Raw genomic sequence first — 24,799 nt, forward strand, 5'->3', positions numbered from 1 at the left:
TTGTGGTTATAAAAAAAAAAAAGAGTTGATGGTTAATGAAACCACCAAGTGCGCGGATGTTGTTAAACTAACGAATGTTGTACTAAAGCCCAGCCTCAGCTCCACATATATTAGTTTTTCCTGTTCCATCGACTAGCTTTGCGTCTCCATATTGCCATGCTGAAATGCTGCACCGACTCCCTTTCCCCAGGACCCCGGAGCGATAATATAGCGTATGATAACACGGTCATATCCATGACCATATGGCTGATGATGCGTTGTGCATATTCCATTTCCAGTGTGGTGTCTTGTGCATCTTTCTCGGGCCGTGGGTTTTCCTGTCCAGTAAATGCTTTATGCAAATGCAGCAATGGGATCCCAGAGGGAGGTCATGGTTTATTAAATGAAGCAAACTCTTCGGGGCCTCAGAATGACTCAGTGGAGCTCAGGTGATATCACTCTGCCACTGCATGAATGCATGTGCACACACACACACACGCACACACACACACACACACACACACGCACAAAATCGACCCCCTCTACCCTCTAGCTCCATCAGTCAGCAGAAGACAGGTGCTGACAATAAGCGGCGAGGCTGCGCACGCACATACACACATGTGCTGTGCATACACAGTAAGTACACTGGCCTGCTGTCTTTACGTATCCGCGCATACACACAGACAAATACTGTAAGCACACACAAAAAAACATGTGCACCACACAAGTGCAGAATTGTGCAGCGACAGTGCAACAACACACTTAAATATGCATGCGGCTTCATGTGTGCGCGCGCAAATATGTACTTGCACAGGCTTCTCTGACGTGCGCTGGTTGGTTACCACCCCCAGAAACAGAGCTCACGTTGAGCGGCGCATGCCAGGTGGAGCTACGCGCTGGTCTTGGAACAGTTATCTGTCTAAGTGAGCGCTCCACATTACCTTGCTCTACCTATCCCTCCACAGATCTCTCTCTCTCTCTCTCTCTCTCTCTCTCTCTCTCTCTCTCTCTCTCTCTCTCTGTCCCCTCCCTCCCTCCCTCTCTGTCCCTCACTGTGAGGATGAGAAGGGCAACTGCGACAGACACATATGCTTTGTTATCCATCTACCTACACCTCCCTCCTTCGTCCAGCCATCACGCCATGTATTTGTGCAAATATCCTGCACTTAAAGACTGCAGCAACAATAAATACATTTGCATCATTTGCTAAACTGTAACTGTAAATGAGCAGGTATGCACAGCAGGTATGCTTCATCTGATTGTCACGATATCTGTGGGTGCTCAGCTATAGTCAATACTTTGTTTAAGAAAGAGAAAAATAGGGTAAATAAAAAATAAATACTTTTAGCTCAGGTTCACATTTTTATTGTGCCATTTCAGTCTGCTTCTGCTAATGTGTTTCGGGAGAGTACCTTAAAACCTTATGGTCAAACTCTGCCCACACTAAAATCGATGAGGAATCCAAGGCATTAAACCTTGTCTTTCTATGTCTCTCCTTTCCTGAGATAGGACTGATTATGTAACTTCTACTCCAACCTTGACTATGACCTTGATAAGCTAAAAGTGAATCATCTCTTCAAGGCAGCAAACAAACCATTCCTACCAAGTGTCATGGAAATCCATGGGGGTCATTTTGTTCACAGACTAACAGACGGACACCAACAGGAGTGATTACAATACCCTGTCAAGCAGTGGACACGAATCATCGGGACAGTTTGAATCTGTGTTCTATCAAAGCATATATATTTTTAATTGCATTGTATTTTTGTATCATATTCTTCCTCTGTTGACAAAAGAAAGTGTCCACTCCTTTTCCCCCCTCTCGAAAAATAACCCATCAAGGCCAGAACACGACATTGCGACTCGGCGTGAGCTTGAAGATCTGCTATTTTCACAGAATGTGTGTCCCCCCCCCCCCAGAATAGGGACGCTAGGGTTCGTGTGGTTAAGTGCAATGTGAGGGATTCAACCATGCTTCCTCCAGGGATTCCTCCAGCAAGTGCATTCTAGCATGGAGTACAGTACACAAGGCTAGTGCTGAGTGCGGTAAACTGCCAGGATACATTGCTGTTTCAGAGTGCTAAGAAAAACTCCACAGCGTCACAGCCCTACATAGCAGCAGCTTTATCAAAGCGGCAGGGAATTCACTTTTACTGGAGAGCGAGAGAGAGAGAGAGAGAGAGAGAGAGAGAGGGAGACGGGGAGCTCCCTGTAACGTGCTCTGACTCTCTGATTAGGAAGAACATGTGAGGCCGTCTCTCAGCCCCACCGCTCTCTCATTAATTTATCTCTTCCCGACCCTCCATCTCCCCCCTCCCCTCTCTCTGCCTCTATTTCTCTTTTGCCGTTCTCCGTCTGCTCTTCCTATCCGTGTCATTCGCCCATCCCTACTTTATTTCCTCACCCTCTCCTCTCCCACTCATCTTATATCTATCGGCTTCATTAGTTTCTCTTCATCTCTCATACATTTGTCTTCATACCAGTCTGTTCTCCCTATGTCTACTTCACAAGTATCATCTCTACACTCTCATCTCTCTTTTCAGCCTTCATCCCTTTCGTTCTCTTTCCATTTCGTCCTTCTAATCAGCCTCTCTTCATCCTTGTTCATACCTCCCTCTTGACTTTATCCGCTTCCTCTCATTGTTCTCTGCTCATCTCTCTGTCCTCATTCTTTCGCTTTATTTATCAGCATGTTTCATCGCTCTCTTTAAAAGTTCTTCAGCGGTGAAATATTGGGAGCAGTTCAGCCATTTTGTTGTTGCAGCCCACAGGCCATCATTTATCATCAGGATGCATTGAGCATATAATTACATTAGGAAATAATGGATAACGGTTATTAATAGTAGTAAGATTAGTAATAAGCATTGGCAAATGTCAATCCAGGATCACATCCATGTTGCAAACCATCCTTTAAAATCTATCTCACACATGCGTCATTATTTCCATTACCTATTCTCTTCTGGTCTGTGATGTCCAATTCTGGTTCTGTGAAGGGCTTAAGCTCATCTTCATCAAAGCCTGCGTTGATCCAGCGGTCCTTCATAATTTGCTGGAAATTAGAGAATGAGACATTCAGACCATGAAGGCAACCATAATTTTGGGACTACGAAAGTTGTGTTTTCCTGTGGAGTGGAGAAAGATTGACCTCTCTGAGGTTGTCATTTTGGTGGGTTCAAATACTTCCATGTGGGAGTTCAGTTTACAAGGTAGGGACAAAAAAAACTCAAACTTAATATTACATCAATAAAAAGGAGCATTACATTTTCTTCCCTAAACGTTGGTGGTTTTTTATTACACAGTCTATTGTGTAATAGAATGTATTACAAACAGCATGCACTATGGTTTTTGTTTTTTGCTGTCCATAACCTGCCTACTGGGTCATCAGAAAGACTTCAGAACTGAGAGAAGAGGACATGAGTTCACTGTGTTTAACCCATTTTGGCCTTGAATTATTGAATGCTTTAACCAGTGAAAAATAGATAGATAGATACAAGCTCACAGTGCCGCTGCTGCGATCTTGTAGATCTGCTATTTTTGAGAAAGTCGTGAAAATGTGTGCAAATCTTTGAATATATGTATTTTCAAAGCGAACGATTGTAACTCAAATTTTGCTTCTGGGTGGTCCCTGGAACTAAATATTTTGAGATGGGGGTCCGTGGCCAAATACATATCATTTTGGGGGTCCTTCACATGAAAAGGTTTGAGAACCACTGACATAGTAGTCTCTCAAGAACAGACTAACTGAGCTCCAGTGAAGTGAAAAGGACCTTTTCTTTGACGATGGCTGGCCAGATTGCTGACACAGAAACATAGGTTTTTCAAAAAACCTTAGAAGGATTCAAAAGACACTTATAGAATCGGGTCAAAATTCTAATTTTCACGATTTTTCAAAAATAGCAGATCTACAAGCTCGCAGCGCGGCACTCGGTGCCGTGCTGTGAGCTTGTATATCTGCTATTTTTCAATAGTTAAAGCATAAAATAATGATACACAATAATGTGTACCCGTTCTGAATGGGTTAATCGAATGATCCCCTTACTGTATTCTAATGAATCAGAGTAAGGGTTGAATTGATTAGTAAGACCGCCCATTTACAGCGTGAACTTGGCCGGTCATGTGACAACTGGTGTGGAGCCATTTCACTGACACATGGTCCTCTTAAGCCCAAATTCAACCTAGTTGCGCGACAGTTCAGCACACACACACAATAGATCTATAAGCTCACAATGCGAGCTTATAGGTATGGTGCACCACACACCGAGCAACCAAGTACAACTCAGTCTTTATATTCAAGTCAGACACATTAAACTTAATTCACTTATGTATCGACTGTTCCCTTCAAACGGACAGAATGGGAACAGTGCTATGCCTTTTGATACAGAGGGGTCCTACGCTATAAGGGCCGGGACTCTGCCTTTTCTTTGAGTCTAATCAAGTTAAGTGCTCATGTTGGAAGTTAATACAAATTATGTGCCATAATAAAGCTGGGTATCAAATTGTGCATTACACTTTATTGCATCACTGGCCGTGGCAGAGCAGAGGAGGTGGTGTTAGCATGGCTATAAGCACGTAAAAAACAAACCAAAAGATAATAATAACAATGATGGGCTAGAAACTAGAATGAGAAAATTTGCATTTGAAATGGACAAGACCATTTTTTGATTTTGCTCCCAAATATATGCCGTTATAGTGTTTTCTCGCATCTCTAGTTTGCCATGTTTTCACAATTTTATCACTGAATTTATTTAATATTATTTTGTAATCAGATTCTCAACTGACAACAGACCGTGTGCAAATGCACAAAAAGGAGGAAGCAAAATCAGTAAGGAACTGAATGGAAGACTGATGATGGACACAGAGAGAGAGGCCTCAACACACTCGAAGATGACTTGTGTGTGAGAGTACTGGAGGAGATGCAGGGTGGATGCAGGGGTCAGGAAGTGATGGAGGAGTTGATGGTAGATACAGGAGAGGTGAAGGCATTCTCCAGCTGGCTGTGGGCATTCTGATGTGGTTCATATTGAAAATATGTTCATATTTACATTCTGCAGGTCCTCCCTCACCTCCAGAGTGCCCCTCTTGGCCGGGTTGAGCACCAGGAAGCGTTTGAGGAGGTTCTCGCAGTCTGTGGACATGTAGAAGGGGATGCGGTACTTCCCTCTGAGAACCCTCTCCCTCAACTCCTGCAGGCGGAGAGACAAGAACAAGAAGGAGTCAGCGATATAATACATTTCTATGTATTCCTCAATGTTTAACAAAAATAATTGTCGTGTTAGATCATTGTTAATCTCCGTTATGGTGGACATGTTGAAAGAGACCCCTCTCTCCCCCAACTCCCAAGGAGAAGGGGACAGAGGCAGTTTGGCGAGCAGGATCGTTAGCTTAGTGATGAGACTACCCAAGTTAGAACAAGACTTTCAACACAAGGCTGGGTGTGAGGACTTTGGAAATTGGCATAACGACCGGGAGATAAAAGGGGGGAGAAGAACCTTTACATGGTCTTATTGATAAACAGATGTGTCTGTGAGAGAAAGAGTGTGATGAAATATTTTAGTGCTTTTGTATGGAATGAGGAGTGTGGGGAAATCTGACATGGGAGATGATCTCACGAGGCAGCTGTTTGCGGCAACAGAGGAATCAGTGCTGCTGCACAGGGACTAGACGTGGACGCTCACAGTCTCACTACAGCAGGAAAAGGCCCTGGATGGCATCTACACACAAGAACACTACAGAGGGCACTTGATGTAGCGTTGGGAGAACCATATCAGAAACGTGGCTCACGGACAAGGTCAGAGAGAGAAGGATGGCACCCGGTGCTGGTAGCGAGTAAACTCACACTGTGGGAGTCAAACCTAAGGCACAGCTAGGAGGTCAAAGAGTCAGACCACCTATGTAGACACACTGTGGTGTGACAGCGGAGCCAACACCACTGCAGAGCGCAACACCCTGATGCTATAGTGGAGGGTAGCGATCCAAGAGTCCCTCCCAGGTTGGTGTAGGCTAATCCGCACTCTCACAATGCTTTCATGAAAAGGTGTTTTTAATACTTTTTGCTTTAACAACTGTTCCAAATAATAGGTTCATTAACTCAGACACTTATGTTGAAGGATTTAGGACCATTTGCTGCACTAAAAGATTATAGGGCATTTGAATCGAAAAGACTCAGCTCACAATGAGTAGCAGGCAAGAGATTCAACAGTGAGTCCACAAAAAAATAAATGCTTATTTCTATAAATAGTAAGTTCAATAGCTCACAACCAGAACACCAATAGGTTGGGAACGGTGGATGGAATCTGCAGTGAGTTGAAATGCATCAGAGTTTTGAATGAATAGCAAAGTGAGAGTATGAGCGGTCAGCTTCAAAAGACCACGGCATTGATTTGTTTGAATGTGATTGGCGGATGCACAAGTCAGCTGGGCTGATCAGCTGATGCATGTGCAGCTTCAGTGCATTGCCTGAACAAACGCCAAGCTTAATTTCAGCAGGGTTCTTTACAGTTTTGTCTCTCTTTGTCTCTCTAAAGCAGGGCTCACACTCTATAGGATAATTTGGCAGATTTTGGTATATGCCCGATATGTGACTCCCAAGTAACTTCGTGAAGACATTCCCTATTTGAGACTGGTCGGAACTGATTAACTGCCCAAATGATCCTGCACTGTGAGAACGAGGTTTACAGTTCTAACCTCCTGATTTGCTCAGAGACGTATTGGGCCGCCTTGATAATATCAAACATCTTAGATATTTAGGATTTAAATCACCATTGTCTGATTGGAAAGGCAGGAGGTGACCACAATAGCCAGTCTGCAAGGAGACAGATGTGAAGGGAAAGAAAGGATTTTTTTACATGGCGACCGCAAAAAAACGAAGCAAAAAGACATGCTGTTCAGTCAGGCTAATTTAGATTCCTGTGTCATTTCCCTACATTGTTTACATCTGCTTCCGCATATGATCACGTCAGATGAGATCACGTTCCTCCGGGCATAATAATCTTAAAGGAGTAGTTCACCCCCAAAATGACTTTTTTTCCATTGATTACTCATGTCATGGAGAGTAGAGTTCAATAATATTTTTTGGTTTTTGTCACATTCCTAAGACAAAAATTTGATTTGAGTAAATTTACCCCCATTGATTCCGGATGGTGACCCGTTTCGAAACGGGTCACCATCCGAAATGAATGGGGGTAAATTTATTGTTATCACATTTATGTCTTAGGAATGTGACAAAAACCTAAAAATATTATTGAACTCTACTCTCCATGGCATGAGTAATCAATAGAAAAAAAGTCATTTTGGGGGTGAACTACTCCTTTAATATAAATATCCTCTGGTGTTAATGCGCCATCATTTTCAGAACTCGTATGGGTGTGTGCACCCGATTTCAAAATCAGCTAGGGTTTTTGGGGCGCCCGCTGGCCTAGTGGTCAAGGCGCATACCACATACTAGGCCATGATGCCTGCTGGCGTCGCCGGTTCGATTCCCGATCCGGACGACCTTTGCCACATGTCATTCCCCATCTCTCTCCCCATTTCCTGTCAGTCTACTGTCCTATCAAATAAAGGCATAAAAAGCCACAAAAAAAAGAAATCTTAAAAAAAAAAAAAAAAAGAAAGAAATCAGCTAGGGTTTTAAAACTCCTGTGGCGCGTGAGCGCAGATCCACACTCACCTTGAGGTTCTGTCCATCGAAGGGCAACGAACCGCTGACCAGCGTGTAAAGGATGACTCCCAGACTCCAGACGTCCACCTCTGGCCCGTCGTACTTCTTGCCCTGGAACAGCTCTGGGGCGGCGTAGGGGGGGGAACCGCAGAACGTGTCCAACTTGTTTCCCATGGTGAACTCGTTACTGAAGCCAAAGTCTGCAATCTTTATGTTCATGTCTGCGTCCAGCAGCAGGTTCTCTGCCTGGAGGCACACAGAGGAGCTCAAGGTTACATTAAATAATAATGTACATCAGATTCACACTTTATTCATCCATCAGGAGGGAAATCGTAGTGTTACAGCAGCCATAGACCAAGACACATAATTATACTGTAGGTGATTCAACAGTGTGACTGTCAACTATGACATTCAATGTTTCAATGAAACAGAATATAACAATCTCAGTTATCTCACATGTAACAAAAGCCAGAACAAATATGCGGATAAAGCATGGGGGGTGGGGGGGGGGGGGGAAACATGGTGGGGACGTGCTATGAATTGGTCTCTGTGCGTTTGTTCATTTGTCAAATGACAAAGCAGGGCTCAAGTCAATTAAATCTTTTTTGTAATAAATGATTTTATGTCAAATGATTGATTGCGATTGTAGGTCGCAGTCAACTATGAAAACCAGCACATCTTGTCCACGTATCCGCGTATCTCTGTAGGTCACACCTGACACTGTGGTTCCCCTGACACATCACTGTGACATCACAGGTCTGTGGGTTTGCTGTGATGTCAGGGGAATCACTCTTAACAGAATGGGTTTTTTCGCAGTGCGCACACGGGGGGACTGGGGTCGCCAAATAATTTCCGTCATTATGGGGCTGTGGTATAAAAAAAAGTTTGAGAACCCATGGACTAGAGTATCAAGGCATATCTTTGGCTGTCAAAGCAGTGATCCTTTCTGCCTATGATAGCCTATCACAATGTGGACGTTTTATTAGTCTGCCTATCTCGTGTCCACACAGCTCCACACGGCCATGTCCCGTTAAACCTGCCTGTCGCTCCTCTGGTATTAGGTGTAACTTTTACCTGTCCATTACACATCGTAAGGAAGGGCATAGCCGCATAAATAACGCAGCCGTCCAGTATGATTTCAGTCACTTTACAGTCCTAACCAACGTATTTCAAGGGATTCTCTACTCTCTGGAATGGTGCAGATTGTACCCCAACTTTACGCAGTGTGCTGTGCTAGCCGCGATGCACTGCAGAGGCACAGCTCTGTGGAGACCCAGTGTGTCAGCGGCATCTCCAACTGTTCCAGTATTCACGATAAAACACAACACAATATGGGCATCCCTCGTCGTCAACATCAGTGATTAATCAAATTAATGCGAGACACCCGTCTGAGAGCCGTGAAACAAGCTCTGGTCAACGCTCTGGCGCAGAGCTAACCGTGAGACAAAACCTTGCCGTTGTGATGCATGTGCAGTCACAGAAAAGATGATTTGACAGCCAACTCCAAGATGATAGCCAAATATATTATTATCTTATATAAATATAATAAAGATATTATATATCCCCACGTGTTGTCGTGGGGAAAGGCTTCTGCGTGAGGTGATAGAATACACTGCCCTGTCGCCAAATGACAACGCGATGAGAAGAGAGAGAACGCTGCTGGTTAACCAGAACGATAGCTCCAAAACACACTCGCCCCAGTTTTTTATGTGTAGGAGTAATTGGTGGATATGATCCCAGGGCCTGGGCGATCATGTTTTTGGAAAACATGAACGCAGGAACGAAGGTTTTTGAACAAGCGATTAAAACATATTTTTTTTATGCTACCGTCTGGCTGTTCTCTCATTATGGTTGTGCAATGAGCATGGACTGGCTTGGAAAGATTATCTGGAGAATCTCCGGGAGAACATTTACACTTACTGATTGGCAACGATTTCTACCCTGCGGTGCGAGAATATCAAGCTTGCTAGATAATATCCTAGGCACCGGCGAGGTCATAAAAAAATCCATTAACATAATCAAATCGTGTCGGGGTCGCGTTCAAAACCAAGACAGAGTTCATGGCCGACCTCTTTAAGAATTCCTTTTATGCCCATATATGGAGTTCTCTGATGTCATCAACATTAAGCCCATATCTAACAGGACTTCATATTGGAATGCCCAGATATGGAGGCCACATCGGCACATGCCACACTAACAGAATCCATATAAGTCCAAGACAGATGGCCAAGACAGCCCATATCTGTGTGGCTGGTTCTACAGACAGCGATTCCCATGTATGGGCATAAATGTCAGATGTCATAGACATCATAGGACTTAGGAGTGTTGCCGCATCATTGGTAGGGGGACACATGTTTACTTTATGCTTGTTTAAATCCGAGTGTTAAAATGGGCCACTTTTTGCAGGGCATCCTATAAAGGTCCTTGAGAAAAGACACTGCTTGTTCACTGTACTGAACATCTAGATAAGAACCATCATCAGCTAAAAGTCTCATATTATGGTCGAAGGAAAAGAAACCAGCACAAAAGTGTTAACCACTTGAACTCCAGCATCCATATTGTGAAGCTATAGTATACAAGATCTACAAGCTCACAGCATGTCGCTTAAGAGGATTTTGCTGTGTGGAGTCAGGTTCCAGAAGCATCCTCAGTGATGTCATCACGTGGACCTCAGTGATGAGGTCACGTGGAGCTGCCTGAGAACAACAAAGTGGCCGACAAGCCCGCGCTGCTGTACTGTTAAAACTTTAACTATGTTCCATTTCCACTTCTCCCTCTCCCATGTGTGCAGGACACAACTCACAGTACACACACATACACACATACACAAGGGCTCTCGCACATAGAAGCCTAGTAGGAACACACATATGCACAGACATACACACAAAATACACAGCGTGTACACAGTAAAATCCAGAGCGTTCATTTAATTCCAAAAGTAAAAATAAAAAAGATGGGTCCGTTGCTTTCAGACTCTAGGTTTTATTGTGAACAAATGCTACTCTTAAATCTTTGGCTCATGTTTCTTTCGTGTGTGTGTGTGTGTGTGTGTGTGTGTGTGTGTGTGTGTGTGTGTGTGTGTGTGTGTGTGTGTGTGTATGTGTGTGTCTCTGTGTGTGCACAGAGAGAAACCGGCTTTGGAGAAGCAGCTGCCGGCAAATGGAGGATATATATATATATACCGTACGGATTCTCCACCACCACTCCCACTGACGTGGAGGGCCCCTAACCCACCGAGGCCCAGATAAAAATACTGGAACCATCAATATTTTAATATGCAGGGAAGCTTGGTGTGTACCATTAGAACGACAATGGCTGGTGTGGGAGAGAGCAGAGGGAAAACATGTGAGCAAGGTGAGAAGGAAAGAGGATCCACTTGCACCCCGTGCACACGTGTGACTCACGCATGTAGAAACGCCACGCCCCCCCACCCACCAGCCGCCCCTCAGCTCCACCAGTGGGCTTTATGGAGGTTTATTATAGCGGTTAATACCCCAGAGGTCATCCTTCACTGTGATTATGAGTCAGATAGTGACGCAAAGAAAATGGGTATAATACAGAAGAGCCTTGTGCCATCGGCGCACAATAAAATCCTCAGTGTTTGTTTAACAAAACCCTTTCCGGGGAGAAACATTAGGTTCCGTTTGTACACTTTCGGGAGTTGCAAATGGATACATTAAGACTGGGGTTTTTTATTGTGCGGCATCCGAGTATTGTTATTATCACAGTGAGGAACATCTGCAAGGCTGTCGCTAACCAGGGAATTCATACCGACAGGAGACTTTTCATTGATGGCAGGATTTGTCGGATTGCCCGTCTATCGTATCGCGTTCTGACGCAAGGGGCATTGCTTTGTTTTCTAGAGACGTCATATGTGACAGAGCACAAGTTGAGTCTCAGGGTCAGTCAACTGTATACGGGAAACGATATTATATTCATTTGTGATTCAGAGAGGGTACTACTCATGACCACCGTCGACACGCACAGCTGCCAACTAAAGTTACTTAGTTTGTGGAATCAGAATGGCAAAACTCACATGTGCTTTGAGGGTCCACTGAAATTTGTATCTAGATTTTTGTTGTATTATAGATAGTATCAACATTACCTCTGCCAATGTTTACGACATTCTACAAAATGTTCTTTTATTTATCAAGTCTTGTTATTTATCAAACATTGTTTATGTGTCGGGTTAAAGTTAACCACTTGAGCCCTATATTTTAACAAAATAAATCACAATAATAATAAAATGGACAGATTACAAGCTCGCAGCATGTTGCACTGTGATGCTTTGTTGTAATCCATTTCCCAAAACAATGTAGAATTGTTCACCCATAACAACATGCCCGACATAGTGACACCAAGGTTAAAGTGATTCATTACACAGAGTCCAGTCAGTGGAGAGTCTTCTACTACTCACCTTAAGGTCTCGGTGAACAATGTGCTTCTGGTGGCAGTACTGCACTGCTGATACAATCTGGACAAACAACACAAAGACAAACACACACAGGAGGAGACGGTTAGTCTAATGTCTCACTCTGTACATACTACATACTGACAATGGATCATGTGATGGAACTGTGGGTTACCAGAGGTAGTCAAGACAAAGAGGGAGGATGAGGCCAGACAAGGGAATCTCCATATTTTCATACATTAATGACCCATTTTATCCTATGTCGTATGAGAGTAGTGGAAATAGTCAAGCTCACAATGTGTCATGATGCAACAACGTTTTTGCTTAAAATGAAATCCCCAAAACAGGGGTGCCAGGTAGAAAGTGCTGTTGTTTTTATTCATATTTAACCCACAAAAAGTTATCACCAAGCACCTGTGGCTAAATAATAACTACGTAGGATCCATTGTCAAACAGGTTCCGTTTTCCATTTCCTGAAAAGTAACGGTTTTATACATACAGTACAAGGATTCCGCCCAAAAAATACTATATTGTTTCAATTATTGTTTCTATTATTCCCCTGGGCATTCCTTAAGTCACAACAGGTGCAACACACAACTTGCTCTAGTTTGACGTGGCATTAAAATCAACCCACGCTTATCCTGTACAAGTCAAATATTTGACATTTGGTCAGGTAACTTTGGCATTCAGATGCTGATGCAGAGGGTAAGCCTTGCATACCATGTTGACACCAAGGAATTGCGGAACGTGTCAAGTCGACTAAATGCACAATTCTGACACCATATTTTCTATCACTTCAGTTCTGCTCAATAATGATGCAAATAAACTAAGTCAGAGGGTTAGGTCACTTCTCCTTGTACGACAGTTAACAGTGTGTGGTCGGGTTGGTGTGGTTTCACAGATTGATGAGGTATGAACAGTTTCAGAAGGTTGTCACATGTCACAACTTTGCATGATGACTTCAGCATATTTACACTCATCTGACTCATCTTTACATGAACCTTTCAGTTTCCATTTGGATCATTCTGTTGGTGAGACTTTTTGTTTGCTTTTTTTTTGCTCATCTCTCCCACCCAAATCAAGTGTTTGTTGTACATTACTATCAGTTGAAAGTCAGGTGTTAAAATGTGTTTGTCCCATAGGTCCATGGGTCTTGCGGACGGGCTACGTGTGACAAGACATAGATTAAAGTGATGCGGAAGTGGTTTAGTTTGGACATTTTTCATTACTCAGGATGTCAGTGGTGACAGAGCTGTTCTCAGGTCAGGTCTCTGGGCTGTCTGGAGAGAACAACCACAAGGCAGAACAGAGGGATGAAACCAGAGCACTGCAGGGGAAAATACTGGGTACCTGTCTAAATTTAGCCCTGGCCTCTTTTTCCTTCATCCTTCCATGGGCGACCAGGTAGTCGAACACCTCTCCTGCAAGACAGAGAACAAGAGCAGAGAGGAGAGAGAGAGAGAGAAAAGGGGACGATAATTAGAGGAACAGGCAGAAGAACAGAGAGACAATAAGTTACGAGTCCGAGAATGGATGTAAGGGGGAGAGCAGAGGACTAAAGAGAAACCTTTCACACTCAACAAACCCCAAATATTATAATAGGTTTACAGATGAACAATCATCGTCGACCTCAAAATCCCAAAGCAGAAGCCCAACATAGATACTAGGGCGTTTCCTGACAGTACTGAGGTACGTTAGCAGAAGAACTCTAAGCAAGACACAAACCCCCTCAGTGCTCTAACTTAACTCTAAGACACATTTTGGATGGTGACGGGCGTGGAAATTCAACTTGGGACATTCTATTTAAAGGACAGTCTCTCTACCAAATAGACCAGGGGTTTTCAAACTTTTTACATTTCATGGATCCCCGAACTGACTTTCATTAGGCCGTGGATCCCCATATATCAAGTGATTCTGTCCTAGGGACACTGATATGAAAAGTGGTTGTGGTTGGGGCAAGCTTGGCCACCCAGAGAAACACATGATATACCTTCTCATGTGTTGGATTAGAACCCAGGTCCTCATGATTCCCTCTATGCAATATTTGAACTTATTGGCTGTGAAGCTGTATCTGTCTTGAGAGAAGCTAATAATGCTGCTTATTCTAAACATGGCTTCCGCCATCAGACTGTTTTCTTCCCTCAGCCCACACTGTCTCTCGCCTTCAGGCTCATACATCCCCTCCAGCCCAATCGTGACTCTCTCGTGTGCCAATGGAAGCAGAGTGGTCGAAGCGTGGGGGTGCGTGCGCACCTGTGTCAAGTGTGTCTTTTGCGCACGCGTCTGCACACTTTTTACGTGTGTCTGTGCATGCATCGATGCCTTTGTGTGAAGTCTGTCAAGTGCGTGTCAAGTGGCGTGTCAAATGGCGATGCTGGTTGAGAAGTGTGTGTAAATTGTGCATCGAGTATGTGCTAAGAGTGCGACGTGTGTGCAGGCATGTATGCTTAAGCGTAACCGACGTATGATGACGTGTATTTGCGTGTGTAGATGGATACATGTTTCTTGTGTGTTCAGGAATGACGTGAGGAAAACAGGCGACCAATTACAGCCCCTCTAAACATCCCTGCTGGCTCTGTGCTGACGAATCACAGCCTCTCAACATTCCTGTCTAGCTGGGTGCTGACCAATCACAACCTTAACCCATTTAGGCCTAGGATTATTGACTGCTTTAACCATTGAAAAATAGCAGATATACAAGCTCGCAGCGCGGCACCGAGTGCTGCGCTGCGAGCTTGTAGATCTGCTATTTTGAAAAATCATGATTTTTCTTTGCAAGTCTTTGAATATATCTATTTAAAAGCGAGCATTTGTAACTCAAATATTTGCTTCCGGGGGGTCCCTGGAACAACATATTTTGAGGGGTCCTTGACATGAAAAAGTTTGAGAACCACTGATTTAGAGGAAGGATTTGGAAGTCGGGGTCAAAGATCGGATCAAAGATATTCAAAGACTTGCACACATTTTCACGTTTTTTTCAAAAATAGCAGATCTACAAGCTCGCAGCGTGGCACTCGGTGCCGCGCTGTGAGCTTGTATATCTGCTATTTTTCAATGGTTAAGGGATAAAATAGTGGTTACAGTCCTGCCCTGCTGTATGCTGCAGACCTGGATGGAACCGCTTTCTGTCTCTGAGGCAGAGGACAGACAGACAGGGTTCCCACACATCTTTACCAATTAATTTCCAAAACATTTCCAAAACTTTTCCAGAATATTTAACCCGATTTCCAGGACTATATAAGAATAATTCAGCTCAATAACGAGTCGCTTACTCCTATGCGCAATGCCCAAAGACAGGTAGCGTATATGCCAGTGGTTCTCAACCTTTTCAGGCCGTGACCCCCCGAAATAATCATATTTGAAGAGAGTTGCGGAATTTTTGTATAACACGGTTTTATTGTGAAAATAGCCGATCTACATGCTCACAACGCCTCGCGTTGCGAGGCGTTGTGAGCATGTAGATCTGCTATTTTCACAATTTCTGCCTCTAATATTTGACAATTTGGCCAATGTTTAATTTGTCATTTCAGTATTAACTCTCCTACTGCCAGATTATTTATTTATTTATTGGGTCTGGTGCCATCAAAAAGCGGCTTACCTTTGCGACGTTATAGTAGATAGACAGACATTTATTTATTTATTTATTTTTTGATTGTGCAATAGTGCACTTTGGTCTGCCAGGCAGCAGAGGGCGGCGTCATGCGAGAATGAATGTGAATTTGCCTGTTATGTGTTGCCATACATTCAGACCAGTCACTGGCCACAGAGCCTTACAGCCAAGCCCCCAGAACCCTGGGGGCGCTTTGAAGCAAAAAGTACATGGTGGCCGTTTGAGGTACTGCAGTTGGGGCTACTATTCATGAACCGTAATGAACGATGCGCGTTCATGAATTAGAGCCCGAGCGCGTCCCTGAAAACAAACTATGACGCAAAACGCGTCACAGAAGTCAAATAGTAGCCCCACTACGTCACGTTTCAGAGGCGTTTCAAACGCGGAAGTACGCTTCATGCGCTGGGTGAGCAACTCAATGCAAGTGGACGGGCGGGGATATCAGTTGCCCTCTCTATTCTTATTATAACTCTATGCTTACAGCCAGAGGAAATCAACAAGGAAGTGAATTGGTCTCCGTTGATGTTAACGCATAATGGATTTTTTACACCATCACCGCGGAAAATGTGTTTACAGTACATGGCGGCGCGACCCCTCATCAGCTTCAACAAGGTAAACGAACGAACGCGAACGAGCGCCGTATTGGCGCGGAGGTCTCTTGAGAATTGGGGCGAACAGGAACGTCCAAAGCAGTATAAGAGTTAACAAAATCAATAACAAAAGACAATGCATAGTTATTTTTTCCAGGACCTTCCAGGACCCTTGATCAATTCCAAAACAGTACTGGAAAAAAGAAATCTAATTTCAAAATATTTCCAGGAATTTCATGACCGTGGGAACCCTGGACAGACATCCCTGCTCCCTAACGGTGCGTTTCAACAGCGGCTGACAGTCGGTCGTATTTTCCAGAAGTGCGTTATATGTCAATGGGAAACGGCAACTACTGGCGATAGCAGGCGTTGAGGCCAAAGTGGAAAACGTCGCCCAAAAACATTTTTGGAAGACACATGGCCCAGATGGCCGGTTGTTGCCCGCTGTTAAAATTAGGGATGTGAAAAAAAATCGGAAATCGACGCGTCGATCGACTCACGCTCACCGCGACTCAAAAAGTACGAGTCGAAAAGTCGAAAAATATATATATTTTTTTATTTTTCAAAAGTTTTTCCCCCAAAAAAGGTTTTAATCGTTCAAAAACGTTATAAGCGTTAATGTTTTCCATATGTGAGAGGACCGTGTGTGTGTGTGTGTGTGTGTGTGTGTGTGTTAGTGTGTGTGTGTGTGTGTGTGTGTGTGTGTGTGTGTGTCTGTGTCTGTGTCGGAGACGAGTGCATGCCTGCATGTGTTGTGCATTCGCATGCATGCGGCGCTAGTCAGGTCCGCGGACTACTGGTTGAGAAACACTGCTGGACCGGGCGCGTCATAGAAGTGCGCGCTGACTTGCCTGGACTCTATGGACTGGATGCTTTTGTTTACCTCCTGCCTCTGCATGCACGCTTGACACGAAAGCTCGCTTGTTAATGGCAGCGTCGCCGTTGTGTGCGATGATCACAAACCACACTACTCTTTAACGTTAATGCGACACACCGGGGATATATGAGAGCGAGCGGTCAGCGCTCCCGCACGTTCCATGGACTTATTGTCACTCCGCTTCTAGTCTCTAGAGAACAGACTCCATGCTAACAAGGAATAGCAATTATGTATTATCATTATTATTAGGGCTTTGATGCAAGTTCTGATGGGTGCAGCATACGTTGTGTTGTTTAAAGTAATGCGCCGTTGTGCTGCTCTCCTCTCAGCTGCTGCTTAGCGAAAAAAAAAAGTGAAAAAAGTCGATCGACGCGTCGATTTTCGGCCGCGACGCGTCGATTCGCCAATAATGCGTCGATTAACATCCCTAGTTAAAATGTAGGGTAACACTAAAATCACTTAAAGACACAACTCTCCACATCCAAACTGTGTCTCACAGCTCACAGACCACTGTGGAGGAGAGCTGTGGACATCAGTGGGAAGCGAGAAATCAAAACAGAGCTAAAATTGTTAATCCTGGGCGGGACAATATTTTTTAGCTTCACCCATGGCAGATGGCTGCTCAGATGTTCATGATGGGGGAGGGGCTTTTAGGGTTTTTTGCGTCTTTCTCGGGGACACTTTGGCACATAAACATGGGCAGGCTAGGAGGTTAACCAGTTACCTTCTGTGCAGGATGCAACTACCTTAGAGCTGATATAAGTAGTTTTCTGCTGACATAAGCAGAAAAAAGGTCATATAGGCCTATGCTTACTTTTATTTGATTATATTCAGACAACTGACAATGCTCCCTAAAAAAAGTCAGTCTGCCTCCAAAACTATTGTTATCTGTGAGAAGCTCTGTCACTAGCAGCTCATTGGTGCATGAACCAGACAACAGGGGACTATGAGGGGTAACTGGCCTAATGACGTTGGGGGGAAAATAAAAAATGGTAAAAAGATGACAAATAGAAATCCCCTATTACAGACCAATAGGAAAATAGAACATACCGGAAAACAGAAGTAAAATGGTAAATAAATAAGAAAACTCTAGGATGTCCTGAAGTCCTGGGTATCGCATTCAGGAGGTGCGTTTTACATGATAAGTATTGTCACTGTATAAATGCACTATGGGCGGCAGTGGCACAGGGGTAGATTAGAACATGGAGGGTTCCTGAAAGGTTCCCAGTTCGATCCGAGCTCCCCCGGAGTTAGTGTCGAATAGTCCTTGAGCAAGACTCTGAACCCCTAGCCAACTGCTCCCGGTGAGCAGGTTGGTGCTTTGCATGGTTTCCTCCGCCATCGGTGTATGAATGTGTGTGTGACTGTGAATGGGTGAATGTAATGCACAATCTCTGTAAAGCGCCTTGGATAAAGGCGCTATATAAATGCACCATTTACCACTATAGTACTCATTAGTTACTTGGAGGTCAGTCATCTCCATATTTGGGCATGAAGCAGGAAAGACACACGGATGCATGGCATTTATTGATATAAGACAGATCAGGTCTAGGGATGGGACGATAAGTGACATTATCGTTTATCGTGATATTGTCCTCCATCATGCCCGGGGATCAATTCACCTTTTATTTGCCGAGCTGCATATCCGGTACCACTTAAACCCTCTATAATTGGTAAAAGGTACTTATAATATACATACTTGATACAGTTTTTGCCAGACCCATGAAATGGGTAGGCCTACATAAGCAAATGTCGGTCTGTCCGGGTTTTCTATATAAAGGGTATATATGATGATGACATGATGATGACATGCCTACAAAAGGCATGATGTCATAAATGATGATGACAGACAGGGGGTCTGGCACAACCAGGTTGACCTGGTCTAGTTTTTCCCCACTCTCTATCAAATATCTTGCCAAAAAATAGACGATCTACAAACTTTTGGCAAATGTTCCCGCCCCAGGATAATGGATTTTAATTATCACGATAATATCGTAAAACGTGATTTATTTTGTCACAATAATCGTGATATGAAATTGTCATATCGTCCATTCCCTAATCAGGTCAGGGTGTTTGTGACTGTCACTCACCTCCACTGGCATACTCCATCACCAGGTACAACGTCCTCTCTGTCTCGATCACCTCAAACAGTTTGACTGAGAGACAGATAGACAAGACAGACAGACAGACATACAGAGACACAGACAGACAGAGAGCAAGTGATGTAGAGAGATAAAGACAGACAGAAGCAGAGAGAGGGACAGGCAGAAAAAGAAGGGAGTGAGATAAAGATAAAGAGTTAGGTACAATTATTCAGGGGAATTCAATTACATCTCAGGGCAGTGATCAATGTTTGCCATTTACATTGATCTACAACATTGTATAACAGTAACGACTTCGTGGACATGAATACCAAAAATAAATTAAACGGGAAAGAACAGATTTGTCAGAGGACACTTAAGAGATGGAGGGGGAGAGAGAGGCAGAGATACAAGTAATTGCTGCTGTGTTTTATTAGACAGACAGACACAAAAGTAAAAGATCACCACTGTTTCCATGTGTCTCTCAGGGAACAAGTGTTCACTATTTCGCGTTCACCATCAGACTTGCTCCCTCGCTACAGAAAGTTCAACTGTGATCTAAAATGCTTAACTCATATTTTGTTGAATGACGGTGTCACGTGCGACCGTCCGACGCGTATTGAACCTGTAGATGGGCTATTTTTGGCAGGCGACACTCGTGCCACAAAGTATAAATCTGGCTAAGGAGTGCATGATGAGCAGCTGAACACTGCTAAATATAGACCAGGTAGAGAGAGAGAGAGAGAGAGAGAGAGAGAGAGAGAGAGAGAGAGAGAGAGAGAGAGAGAGAGAGAGAGAGAGAGAGAGAGAGAAGGGCCGTGCTGGGCCCCTGATTCAGCCCGGGAAAAAGAGTTGGAGAGGCCCTCATTGCGCGCTATAGAGAGAGATCTCTCTCTATAGCGCGCAATGAGGGCCTACTCAAAGATTTGCCATTTCAGATCATGACAGGTGACAAGGCCAGTGGGCCAATTACATGAGTTATATTTCGTCGTTGTCGGGTGGAAACCTTGTATGTCCAAAACCGTTTGTTTTGTATTTATCATTTTAAAAATGATTTTAACTAGTGAAAACAGCCGATCTGCTGTTTTCACTACTTTTGTGCAACGGCCTTATATGATGAAGCAGGGCTTTGGCTTTGCAAAAACATGTATACATTTGAAACTTGGAGATACAAGGTTTCTGCCCGACAGTGACGATTTACTTTGTTAGCCGCCTAGCCCCCAAAATGGAACGAAGGCCGACATTTTATTTTTTCCTAATGGCCGGCCTGGACCGGCCGGGAATGAACCGGCCGTTCGGGAGTTGTCCCGCTTTTCCCAATGGCCAGCACGTCCCTGGGAGGGAGAGTGATAGAGAGATAGAGGGACAGAAGGAAGATACATTTTGGGAAGGAGAGAAAGAAAAATGAGTGAAAGTGCGTGAAGAACAGAGAGAGAGAGAAACGTTTTGACCATCGGCTCGGTAATTATATTTCTGCACAGGAAACCCTGGTGCGTCGGAAGGAATTTTAAAAGTAATTAGCAGGGAATCCCTTCACACTTCAAAACCAAACGCAGCCTCTAGTCGGGTCTGATCTCCCTAGGGTGCCATGGGATCCATCCATGTCCATGTGTGTCTTGTGTGTGTGTGTTATACTTGGGTTATGGGTTCATGTGTCGCAATTAAATGCAGTTTATGCGCATGTACTGTATATGCGTGATCATGTGCGTGCAATGCATGCAAGCAAATGTCATCCACTTACCTATATTGGGGTGATTCAAGATCTTCATTATTCTAACTTCTCTGAAAAGCTGAAAGAAAAAAGAAAAGAAAAAGAGAAAAGATTAATAATTTACTCTGATTGTGCTTATTGACCTCATGATGACGTTTTTCTCACACCACTACAGGAGATCATTTTACATGTCATGTATCATTCTGTTTCTTCCATTCTGTGCAACCCTTCTGATGATTTCCCAGGGATGGTCAAAATAAAGCACATGTACTGATGATGTGCCCGTTCCAATGGATTTAACAGACGCTCAAGCCAAGTCTCATTAATCCAAAACCAGATGTATGCCATTTTGCACAAATTACATCTGCTCTTACAAAACCATAACGGTAAGAGTGTGCTGGTATTATAAAATATTCAGTGCCTCCATGTATTAATGGTGGGTAGACCCACATGTCCTTCCTTCCTGACCTACAAAATTCCACCTGAAGACTTTTCTCTTATGACTCTCCTACACTGTCTCACGCTCAGCTGTCCTACTGTCCCTCTCTCCCCCCCCCACAGCTGTCCTACTATCTCTGTCCTACAACATTTTCCCTCTCAGCTGTTCTACTGTCTGTCTTTCCTACATCGTCTCCCCCTCAGCTGTCCTACTGTCCGACCGTCTCCCCCTCTGTTGTCATATTGTCCTTCTCCTATACTGTCCACCTCTCAGCTTTCATTCGGTCTCTTATAGTCTCCCTCTCCATGTGTCCCTCTCCCATGCTACCTCTCAGCTTTCCTACCGTCTGTCTCTTCAGCACAGTCACCTTCTCAGCATTCCTTTTGTCTGTCTCTCCTACACAGTCTCCTAGCTTTCCTACCATCTATGAACTGCCCACTCTTTTAAAAACATTCAGTGAAGAATTTCAGTCCCCCCCCACCCCCCATAAGGGAAAGAGAGAGCAGTTGCTTGTCACATCGGTGTCGTGACCGCCTGGTGATGTGAATGAAGTTTTAAAGTGTGCTAGCTGTTACGTCCCTGTGATCAGCAGGACAGTCAGTGGTGGGGTCCCATTAACGTTCAGACAAGCCGACCTGTCAGGGCCAAAATACTGTTACTGTCTTTTGTCTTCTGGCCCAACTGGGAACGAAAGGAACTAAGTGCTACTTAATATTGATCCGGCTAACTAAAGCCAGGTTTGTGCGTTCGTTCTCTTTCTCCCTTCCTCCTCCACACTCTCTCTCTCTCTACCTCTGCCTCCATCTCTGATCTCTCTTCATTTCTCTATCTCAGCATCTTTACAATTCCCTCTAATTCTCCCTCCCTCTCTCTCTCACCATCAAACATCCTCCCCCCCCCCACCCCATCTCTCTCCACTCTGCTTTTCCTTCCCCCATCTCCATAAAAATATAAAAGGCATCAATCTTTCATGGAGTGAGAATAGGGGCTGATGCTACGTGCGTGCTAGTTGGCGTTCTGATGGTCTGCAGCTGCAGAACTCGGACGGAGAGACAAACGGATATTTAGATATAGAAATGGCCTGCCACGTGATGAAATGCATAATTGTCCTTTATGATAAAACGCATTAGACAGCCTCGAATAATAACAAACTGCCCTTTTTTCCTCTTCTAAATTTTTTATTTTTTATTTGTACAACATTGTAGACAATACTCTGTGTGAGACGTGTGTGTGTGTGTGTGTGTGTGTGTGTGGGTTTATGATTTACATATCCGTGTACGGATTGCATGGGTTCAACGGTGTTGGCATATAACGATGTGGATGTTTGTGTATTGGCCTGCATCGGCTACATGGCCATGCACAGGCCAAACGTTGTGATGCATGATGAACCAACACAACACCTGCTAAGGTAGTACAAATAAATAAAACATATAGCAGCTTTCTACACAAAGCTCAGCATTTACGGGAAGTAAACTTTTTATGTGACATGGTGCGTAATAACGTGGACACCCTGCTGAGAATGGAATTATCATTTGGCAAGGAGAGTATGCTGTTCTTAATCTCAACGTTAACAGTCTGTTTATGTTAAGAGTGAGTCCAATAAAAGTTAACGACTGTTTTCTGTTAACCAACTTGAATGTTTTCCCCAAAGGTAAAAACAACTTGGCTCCACCAAATGTGAACTTGGGAGTTCCACCTCGGCTCCCTCCAGTAGTGACAGTGATTCTATACATCAGTGGTTATCAACTTTTTCAAGCTGTGACCCCCAACATAATCACATTTTAAACAAGGGACTCCCTCCCACCAAACCCTAATAAGACTTTGGAATGTAGCCATACGTATGTTTGTATTGCATAATGTATTGTGAAAATAGCCGAGCTTGCCCATTTTTAATATCTCTGCCTCTTTCTTATATTAATTGACAATTTGGCCAATGTTTGACTAGTTTTTATAGTATGTTTTGTTGATTACTTTTGATACAGTAATAGTCTTTACTTTTCAGGTATTAAAAAGGTCTTAAAAGTACTTAAATTGTCACTTCACTGTCATCTGGGCACCCACAGGTTGCGAACCACTGCTATACATGATCACATGATTTTAGGACACCTTTATTTTAATTCTAATGTGAACTATGATTAACAGACATTATTTAATTTTTCCATCAATCCGAGATAAAAAATGTCCATACTGAGACATGCAGAAATGTGTGCTCTACTGTACAGTAGTAGATATCAATTATGCACACTGTCATAAGTAAACAGCTCTTGCAGTAAAACGCCTTCAGTCACCCTGTGCCACGCCTTACCAGAACCTGTATTCCTGTGTCACATGTCACCCTCTCTGTCCTCGTGACCGTCTGCGTCTGATAAATTATAAATGCACTGTATGTTTAAGGATGCTGTCCCCTCCAACCCCTGACCCCATTTCTAGGACCAGGCCACGGTGCCGTGAAGAGGAGCCGGGTCTTGGGTATGTTGCAAGCAATTGAGGGTAATGGCTACAACCATCACTGCTAAGAGAACTACATTACAGACCCCAAGATGGTGAGAAAACATTAAAATAAGAAACAAATTCATGAAATGAAGATTAAGAAGATCAACTTCCTAAAGTAAAATCATTGAATTATACACTGCGTTGTACTTAAGTAAAAGAAAAACTATCTAGGATCATTAATGTTTGTCAGTCATGCTGTGCCTAACATTTAAAAAGCCTTTAAATGCCATGATTCACTTCAGAAGCCTAGCTCTGTGTGTCAACTATGGCAGTTCATCTACCATCATCAGCAAAGACGGTGTCTGGCTAATTAAAGGGTTAATTAAAATAGCCATCATCGTCAGGGGCCTTTGATGTAATCAACCTTACCGAGCGATACCATGGTAACAAATGGGGCCAGGACACTGTCTAGTTACTCAAGAGGAGGAGGAGGAGGGGGGGGAGGGGTGGAAGAAAAAGAAGAGCAGGAGATGTTTTAGCCTGAGATTGAGGTCTACCTCACTGTCATTACCCTGCGCCTTTACTACAGCTCTGCCCGTCATTATAATCTAAATACTCTCCCTGTCGTCAGAGAAAGTATAGAGGAATAAATCGCAGCTTGTTTGTGACTGTGACAGTGCAGTGGAGGCCCTGTCATTGCTGCTCAACCAGGACAGGGCAGTTTCATCTTTGTCCTCTGTGTTCCCCCTCTATTGTGGATGCTAGTATTGAGGATGAGGAACACTCCAAAGCACAGGTCTTCAACGTTTTCAGGCCAAGGACCTCTTGGTCGAGAGAGAGATGAAGCAGGGACCCTCCACAAGTTACCCATAGATACCATATAGTTTCATCGTTTGACGGCACAATCATCAGTGTATTTGGATTCATGTCAATTTGTGTTTTCAGATATTTAACCACTTGAACCGTCAATACTTAATAAACTTGACCTTTCACTCTGTCTGCTCTTTTTCT

General features: G+C 43.8%; 1 protein-coding gene across 4 annotated transcripts in view; it reads right to left on the bottom strand.

The window, feature by feature from the left end:
- mark3a (MAP/microtubule affinity-regulating kinase 3a) overlaps nt 1–24,799 on the bottom strand; it is a 55,783-nt gene that overhangs the window by 16,055 nt on the left and 14,929 nt on the right. For 2 of the 4 annotated variants that reach the window (XM_080751273.1, XM_080751271.1), the window contains exons 4-10: nt 20,947–20,995; nt 19,215–19,280; nt 13,398–13,468; nt 12,054–12,110; nt 7,646–7,882; nt 5,043–5,162; nt 2,929–3,028 (exon numbers count right to left, since the gene is read on the bottom strand). In XM_080751273.1, the coding sequence (XP_080607399.1) occupies nt 2,929–3,028; nt 5,043–5,162; nt 7,646–7,882; nt 12,054–12,110; nt 13,398–13,468; nt 19,215–19,280; nt 20,947–20,995 (700 nt within the window). Of the gene's footprint in view, nt 1–2,928; nt 3,029–5,021; nt 5,163–7,645; nt 7,883–12,053; nt 12,111–13,397; nt 13,469–19,214; nt 19,281–20,946; nt 20,996–24,799 lie in introns of all 4 variants that reach the window. The other 2 variants (XM_080751272.1, XM_080751270.1) reach the window with 1 other exon arrangement.

This window comes from Nannobrachium achirus, assembly GCF_963921795.1.
Source record: "Nannobrachium achirus genome assembly, chromosome: 20".
Lineage (NCBI taxonomy): Eukaryota > Metazoa > Chordata > Actinopteri > Myctophiformes > Myctophidae > Nannobrachium > Nannobrachium achirus.